The sequence below is a fragment of the Chlamydotis macqueenii genome, chromosome 4, assembly GCF_036417535.1.
Source record: "Chlamydotis macqueenii isolate bChlMac1 chromosome 4, bChlMac1.mat, whole genome shotgun sequence".
Classification (NCBI taxonomy): Eukaryota; Metazoa; Chordata; class Aves; order Otidiformes; family Otididae; genus Chlamydotis; species Chlamydotis macqueenii.
In genome coordinates, this window is record NC_141559.1 from 82,775,860 (window position 1) to 82,784,394 (window position 8,535).

An 8,535-nucleotide genomic window follows, 5' to 3' on the forward strand; every position below is an offset into this window, starting at 1 on the left:
AGAAAACACGTGGAAATTACACTTTTCCCTAGACATCTACCGATTTTGGGCACACGGGCCCAAGTTTGGCTGCCAAAGTAGTGTTGCCATGAACCGATACTCAGCCCATCCCTTGGGAAAAATGAATTCCAGCCTCAGATCAGTGCTGTCCATCCCTGCCCTTGCCAGTGGCTCCAGGGCTGTCTCCTCTCGCGCAGCCTGTGTGTTGCGATGGGGAAGGTGCTCCCCACACCTTCTCCCAGCTCCTTGCTGGTAAGGCAGGAGGAAGAGGATGATTTGCCCCCTTTCCACAGCAGCTTCTTCCTTCAGCAGGACTGGGAGTCCCAGGAGCGTCCAACCTTGAGCCAAAATCTCCCAACTATAGGGCAGACCACAGCCCCCAAAGATGAAAGCCAGGGGAACAACATGGGCCAAAGCCAAGAATTAAGGCTTGATCTCCATGCTGTAACCACAACTGGGCGCACAAACCAGGAAACTGGGGAGAAAGGGAGGCTGATGATAGAAATGTAGAACCATAAAGGTTGAAAGAGACCTCCAAGATCATCAAGTCCAACCATCGATGTGTTGGCACCGTGATGTGCCATTGCAATGGATTCCATGCAGCCTGGTGGGACGATCAGCAGAAGGGTGACCCCCTAGGACCAAGCCAGCCCCCGATTCTGGTTGGGGAAACATCTGGGTGGATCAGCAGGAGCTCAGCGAGGAGCTCGCCGAGCAAGCGCTCGCCCTGGCAGGCACCCGGGGACGGCGGCTTGTGCCAGCCGGTTCCAGATGGCGGGTGACTGGGGGAGTCCCGGGCTGGCAGCCTGCGCGCTGCGGCACGCTCGGAGGGCTGCAGTCCTGGGCGAGCTCGGGGATGAGCTTGGGGCTGAGCAACCTGCGCCCTGCCAGAAAGCTCAGAGATGGTTTTCGGGAAACCGCGAAACCACTCCTTCCTTTGGGGTCATCATTTGGTGCCCCAAGGATGCTCTCACTGCAAGAAGGGTGTGTGGAGGGAGCAGGAGCCCAAAACTCTTCTGCTTGGGTGAACGTTTGCTGCAGGACACCCCGCAGACATGCACAGAGCTGCCGCAGCATCTTTCCAAACCACTTCAGTTCTTAAAGACCTTGAGCGAAGCTTCCTGCAGCATCGCAAGGACCGGAGAAGGAGAGAGAGGACCCGAAAAGCGGGGCAGAGCCTGAGCTCCGATCCCTCCCCGGGGTGCCCTGGCCGCTGCACGGATTTCCTTTCCCTGTTTTTATGACGACACCGTTTCGCCCCGGGAAGGCTATCCCGCCTCCTCGCCGGCCAAGTGCCCCTTCTGGGAAGGGAAACGCTCTGCCAGCACCAGCCGGTCCCGGAGCTTGGCTTTGCTCGCGGTCACGTTTCCCCATTACCTCATGCGCCGTGTCACCTTCCACGGTTGGAGCCAACGCAGCCACGCTCCTCCCATGGAAACTGCCATCCGACAGGGTCACTTTAGATCGGGTTTGGTTTTTTTTTTTAATATAAGTGGGTCTCTATTTATCTCAGGCTTGAAAAGCCTTCATCCAGAGGAAGAGGGGACACTACATCGCGCCTGTACAGCCACCCCTGTAGAGTCAGCAGCGCTCTCCCAAAAGGACGAAGCGTAATAAACCACACAATATTGTTTATTTTCTTGTCTGGGGAACTGAAATGTCGCCGCTATTTTAGGATCAGCTCTGAGGATGGAGAGAGGTTTCTGAGTGCGGCAGGAGCGGGGGACCTTCCCATGGCATGGCAGGATGGCATGGTCTAAAAGGTGGGAGGGTTTTTTCTATCTCCAGAGGAAAAGGAGAGCGGCTGGTCCCGGGGATGTGCATGGCAGCATGCAGGAGCGAGGATCTGGACTCCAGCTCCGAGACTGGAGGCCCTGCCTGACATCCCGGTTTAAAATGTGGCCCAGCCAAATGAAATAAGAGCCACCAAGGTCTGATGGGTCCATGTAACGCAGCCAAGGAGAGGTGAAGAAGAGAGCAAGGACCCAGAGGTCCATCCCTTGGTCATAGAACCACAGAATCACAGAAGGGTTTGGGTGGGAAGGGACCTTCAAAGCCCACCCAGTCCAACCCCCCTGCAAGAAGCAGGGACATCTCCAACCACATCAGGTTGCTCAGAGCCCCGGCCAACCTGGCCTGGAATGTTTCCAGGGATGGGGCATCCACCGCCTCTCTGGGCAACCTGGGCCAGTGTCCCACCACCCTCAGTGTAAAAAATTTTTTCCTAATATCTGATCTGAATCTACCACCGGTATCCAGCAGATCCCCTGAGCAGCAGGCCGGGGTTGTGTTTAGCAGCTGCAGATGGACTATTTTGAACCTGTTTGTCATTTTCATCCCCACAATGACCTCAAGCGCCGAGTTCCAGTTTCCCTGAGCACCGCAGGGTGAAGTTTTGCCTTTGGTTTTCTCACAACCCTCTTTCTGGCCGTTGTACCGGGCTCCCCCCAGCTCCTGCGAGATGAGAAGTGATGAATAACTGGATCCCACTCGCCGTTTCCACACTCTGATAATTCCCCAGCTGTCTCTCTGTCCCCTCTTTTATTTCCAACCCGAACCTTACAGCTCATCCCCTGACCCTCCCTGAATCATGGCCCGGGCTTAGTGCTTCTTCGCGCCTCTTCGCCAGCCGTCTGGACCACGAAGAGCCTGCCCCCAACGCGGGGAAGCGCTCCTGGACACGTTGGCGAGTGCTTTGCCCGAGGTTAACCCAGCGAGTCATTGCTGGAGCCAAGACCGGAGAGGGGCCCCGCTTCAGCCGCTGCCCCCCGACTCGAGCGTCGCTTGGCCCCGCAGGTGCTGCACGTCCCCAGTGGATCCAGCCTTCCCATAAGGAGGGAGGAGAAACACGTGGCTGGCAGGGCTGGGGAGAGGTCCTCTCCTCTTTTCTAGCTCCTCTGCACCCCACAGCTTTGTCCTACAGACCCCGTTATGGAGGTCACCTCCTCACCACCCACCTTGCACTCAGGAACGGCGCGTTTGTGTCATTAAATGTCTGCAAAGATGCGTTTTGTACCGGGCTCTGAACCCAACAACGTTCCCCTCCCCATCCGAACTGGGGTGGCGATGCCGAACTGGGGTGGTGATCCGCTCCCCAGAGCGTCGCCGCTCATCCAGGATCGGCTCCGAATCGATGCTGGAAATTGGGGAATCTCCAATCAACCAAGCAGGGAAAGCACCAACCTCCAGACTGGCTTCACTGGAGGCTTCACCCCGCGGCAGCGACGCGGGGAGGGTCGGGAGGATGCGGGGGGCTCCACGGCAGGGTGGAAGCACCGCCAGCATCCATCCGAATCGCTCCTCGTGTCGAGCCTGCTCTTCAAACATCCCCCTTCGACAGGCCGGTGGGATTTGCAGCGCGGATTTGCCCCTCTCCCAGCCCAAATCCGTGCTTCTCGCACGCCGGCCTGGGCGGGAGCCATGATCTCGGATGACTGAAACGCGGCGAGGGAGCTTCGCTTTTTTTTTTTTGGCCGCTTGCTCGATCGCAGGAGGAGCCGGCATCCACTTCACGGCTGCGAATGGAAGCAAATGCGAAATGCCAGCAGAAAATATTGCAAAATCAGGCAGGGAAAAAGGGAAAAAAAATAAAATAAAAAAAAGGAGGGAAAGGGAAGGGAAAGGGGGGAATAGGAAAAGCAGCACCTTTCGTGCTTCTAGAAGGAACAAGAGCAACAAAAGGCATTCGTGGGGAAAAAAAAAAATAGCAGAAGGCAGAAGGGAGCCTGGGGAGATGTAAATCTGGAAGAGCAGCCCACGATGGGAGGGGAGCCAGAGCCTCAGGGCACTGCTGCGGCGCAAGGGCCCGATCCTGGGGGGGTGCCCAGCATCCCCCCCCCGCCCCCTTTCACCCCAGCTCTGGGAACTGCGGGCAAAAGCTGAGCCCGCAGGAAAGCAGAGGCTGCGGGCACACGCGTGCGTGTGCGCGCGCGCTTGCACACGCGTGTGCACGGGTGTTTGGATGGAGAAGGTGTGATGGGGGGATGCTGTGCACACACACGCACAGCGATTTGTTAAAAATATCGCGATTATTGGTTAAAAAGAGAGAGATGGAAAGGGAGGAGAGGAAAAAAAAAAACACAGGGAGAAAAGGGGGAGGGGAAGGGAGGGGGAGGGGGAGGGAGGGGGGCAGCGCGTCACGGGAGAGATTTCCTTATTGGGAATCCCTAGCCTACATCCTGAGTCCATATTTGGGCATTTACGTCACGGCAGCCTCACTGGGGACTCCAGAAATGGCTGCGGCGGAAGGTCGGGAGCAGCCCCTCTCCGGCTATAAAGGGGGCGGCGGGGAGGGGGGAGCCGGGCGTCCGCACGGGCTGCGGCTGCTGCCGGCCCCCCCCTGCCCCTGCCCCTGCCCGGGACCCCGCCTGGGGACCTCCCCTTCCCCCACTCCGGGGCACGGCACCCCCCCGGATCTCTCCCGTCACCCTACCTGAGCATCCCCCGCATCGCCCCGAGCGTCCCCCGCATCTCCCCGAGCATCCCGGAGCGTCCCCTGGATCATTCCGGAGCAACCCCCTGGATCGTCCCGAGCATCCCGGAGCGTCCCCTGGATCGCCCTGAGCATCCCCCTGGATCACTGCGAGCATCCCGGAGCATCCCCTGGATCACTCCGAACACCTCGAATCGCCCCGAGCATCCCGGAGCATCCTCCAGACGGTCCCTGGTACCTAGCCAGAGCATCCACTGGATCACTCCGAGCACCCCAGAGCATCCCTTGGATCGCAGCAGGAATCCCGGAGCATCCTCTGGATCTCCCCAAACATCCCCTGGTTCGCCTCAAGCATCCCAGAGAATTCCCTAGACGGTCCCTGGTATCTACCCAGAGCATCCACCGGATCACCCCAAGCATCCCAGAGCATCCCCTGGATCATTCCGAGGACCCCGGAGCACCCCCCAGCTCACCCCGAGCATCCTTCGACTCATCCCATCCCAGCCTCCGCCACTCCTGGCCGTGCTTCCAGGAACGATGCTCAACGTTATGGATTTTTCCTGTCCGGATCTGCTTTACTCCAAATATGAGGAGAGCTGCGAGATGAAAACCGGGGACCTGCAGGGCTTGGGGCAACCTGAGCAGCAACTTCTGGCAGAGGCCGATTTCCTCGGAGGTAAGGGCAGGGATGAGGGATCCCGCTGGTAGCTCCAGCCAGGAATGGGGCCCCTCCCCATCCCATCCGCCCAGCCCCTGGCTGTGGGTTCAACAGTCCCCCACTAGCCCAGCATCCTGGGGGTCCTGCCGGGGAAGGGGGGGTGACCTGGGGACCCAGCTAGGACAGGGACCTCGTGGTGACGCAACACCAGCCTCCCGCCGTTCCCCCGTGTCCCGCCCCCCCGCCATCCCCGCATCCCTCTAACCGTGTCCCCTCTGCGTCCCCAGGTGAGCTGCTGGGGCCCCCGGCGGGCGGCGGGGCGGTGGATTACTCCCTCCTGGGGGGCCAGCCCTCTCCTTCGCTCAGCTACACCGGCAGCTTCTTCATCAAGGCGGTCCCGGAGCACCCCCAGGACCAGGAGTCCCTCTTCAACCTGATGTCGGGGATCTTGGGCATCTCCCCCTTCGCCTCCTCCGAGGGCCACCAAAGGCACCCGGATGCTCTTTACCCCTGTCCCGAGGTGGCTCAGAGCCAGCTGGACCTTTACGCCGCCTGCCAGCCCGAAATGACCGGATCTGTCCAAACCCCCTTCCCGGAGCAGGGCTACGGCGGATTCCCCACGACGGAGGGTGCTCCACCTCTCCAAGGACAACCCACCTTAGGAAACACCTCGCAGTGCTTCTTCCAGCCCAAGCTCCTGGACAACAAGCAGGACATCAAGCTGCCCACCGGTTCCCCACCCCTGGACAAGTTTAAAGCCTCCTGCGCCCAGTGGGAGCCCGTCACCCAGCATCAGGCCTACTTGCCCACCGGCTACCATTCACCCGAAGCCTTCCCAGCTGGGGAGAGCGGCCAAGGGCTGTTCCACCCGCTGGGCTCCAAGATGGAGAATGTCTTGTCCGTCAGCTGCCAGTCGGAGCTCGGCAGCTTGGCAGAGGAGGCCGCCTGCTTCGGCACCCACCTGGGCTTCAGCTGCGAGCCGGAAAACTTCCCGGCCCGCGGGGACTTTGCCGACTCCAAGATCCACAACCTCCCTCCTCCGTTAATGCCGGAGTTCGATGCCTCCTTGGCCCAGCCCGACGTCCTGCCGGGTCTGATGAGCTCCACCGAGCTCCTCCATCCTCACCCCTCGCCCTCTGTTCCCCCCACGGACTTTTTGGGCCACCCTACGTCTTCCTCCATCCCTTCCCTGCTGCCCACCAACCCTCCGGCCTTGGCCGAGCCCAAGAAGAAGACACGCCGGACCAAGTGCTCATCCAAATGCTTTTGCCCCAAACCCCACGAGAAGGCTTTCGCCTGCCCGGTGGAGAACTGCATCCGCAGCTTCGCCCGCTCCGATGAGCTCAACAGGCACCTCCGCATCCACACGGGCCACAAACCCTTCCAGTGCCGCATCTGCCTGAGGAACTTCAGCCGCAGCGACCACCTCACCACCCACATCCGCACCCACACCGGCGAGAAACCCTTCTCCTGCGACACCTGCGGCCGCCGCTTCGCCAGGAGCGACGAGAAGAAACGTCACAGCAAGGTCCACCTGAAGCAGAAAGCCCGGACGGAGGAGAAGCTCAAAGGTTTGGGGTTCTTCTCGGTGGGTCTCTCCTTCGGGACGCTGTGAAAGCCCAACCGGAGCGTTGGGAGACGGCGTTTCCTGAAGTTCCCCCCCGAGCATCTCACAGGAGAGCCGGGGTGGGAATATCTTCCTGGGGTGGCCCCGGAGGAGGCGACGGCGGATCGAGCCGTGCCGGGGAGGAGAAGGGCACGCGGGAGGTGGAGGCGATGCCGCGGTGCCGGAGCGCCGGCCGCGGAGATGGGATGGGGCAGCTCCGGCCGCCCGGAGCCATCTCCGATCTGCGGGGACCAAGTCATTTTTCCAGCTCCTCTTCCAAGGAGGGGAAAGAAAAAAAAAAAATCCATGTACAGAAAGAAATCGCCACCGATGACTTTTTTTATATACCCAAACCCACGGACATCCTGCGCTTGGGGCGACCGGACCGTGACTTCCCCCGCGACGCTCCCGAGCGGTGATTTAGCAGCCGGCACGGTCGGGGGGGGCTGTGGCTGCACCGGCCCCTTTCTCCCGAAGGAGAGAGATGCCACCGGGCTCCGGCAACCGGTGCGTAACGGTCCCTTTGGAGAGGTGATGTCCTTAGTATTATTATTTTCCTGTTTGTAAAAAAAAAAAAAAATTATTCAGGATTGTTAGAAAATCGTGTCTATTTTTCTAATTAAAGATTTGAGCTGATCCAAGACCTCGCTGGGGCTGCTCTCTGCCTTCCAGTTCCACACAGCAGCCGACGCCGCTGGTATTTCTGTCGCGTTTTCGCCCTCTAACTGCTGCGTACGGGGAGGAAAAGGTGCTTAAATAATTAGCAGGGAGCGAAAAATCAATCGGAGCCTCCTCCTGGCATCCCCAGGTCCCCAGGGTGGGCGGCTCATCCCAGGGATCTTGTCCCGGGGAAGGGATCCCCGCTGCCCGCCCCTGGGTCCCCCTCTGAAAATGGGGACGCCGCTCCGGGTTTATCGGGCGGAGGCCGAGCGCTGGCGGGATCTGCGCCGCTCGGGTCCGGAGAGGCGGGGTTCGTTCTGGGGACCCCAAAGCCCAGCCCAGAGCCCCCCCCGTCCACCCACCCACCCTGGGCTCTGCTCTCCCGTGGGGGCTCACCCACAAAAAACGAGGTGAAATCCGGCCCCGCTCCCCGTCGCCAACCGGGCTGGAAAAGATCCAGGCTCCGGAGAGGAGGCCGTTTTCTCCCTCTTTTTTGGCGTTTTTGACACCCAAGAGACAGCATTTCCCTTCTCCCGGGCCCGGCCAGCAGCCGGGTGGCTCAGGAGAGGATTTTCCAGCCTGGAAGTTGCCGTCGACAGCAGAAGCTCCCTCCTCCAAGCAGCTCAAAATCAACCGAAACCGTATATCCCCAAAATCTCACCCGTCTCACGTGGGGTGCCCCCTCGGGTGGGGCAGGCCGATGTTTAGTTTGGATTAATTCCCGTGGGGACGGAGGGAAGGGGGTGGCACGGCCCCGCATCGGGGCGATCGCCGTCAGCGCTCGCGCGTTTTGGGGATTGGCAGCCTTTTCTTGCCCGGGGGAAACTGAGGCAGGGAAGGGGTGCGGAGCACGGCTCTCTCCGTGGATTTTATCCCTTTCCACCCGGCCCGGGGAGGGGGGATCTTCCTTGGCCGACGCTGGCGAATGAGGGTGGGAGGTTGCACCCCAAAATCTGGGGCTACTGAGGGATGGGGACGACCCCCAGGCTGGCAGCGTCCTGGTCCCAGCGCTGCCGTCTTCCCCCGCGTCCGCGTCGGAGAGAAGAGAACGCGTCGGTGCTGGAGGCCTTCGGTGCTCGGGACCTGAGGTTCTGGGGATGGGATCAGGGCCAAGCCGGGACTAAACCAGGGTGACCAGGGACCAGATCAGGACCAAGCCAGGGACCAACCAGGGTGACC

The 8,535-nt window shown here is 60.5% G+C and overlaps 1 protein-coding gene across 1 annotated transcript; it reads left to right on the top strand.

Moving 5' to 3' along the window:
- Positions 1–4,457: 4,457 nt before the first annotated feature.
- EGR4 (early growth response 4) lies at positions 4,458–7,340 on the top strand. The gene is made up of 2 exons (XM_086747066.1): positions 4,458–5,108; positions 5,378–7,340. Exons 1-2 carry the CDS (start codon positions 4,970–4,972, stop codon positions 6,703–6,705), a joined length of 1,467 nt encoding a protein of 488 aa, XP_086603192.1. The 5' UTR covers positions 4,458–4,969; the 3' UTR covers positions 6,706–7,340.
- Positions 7,341–8,535: the final 1,195 nt, after the last annotated feature.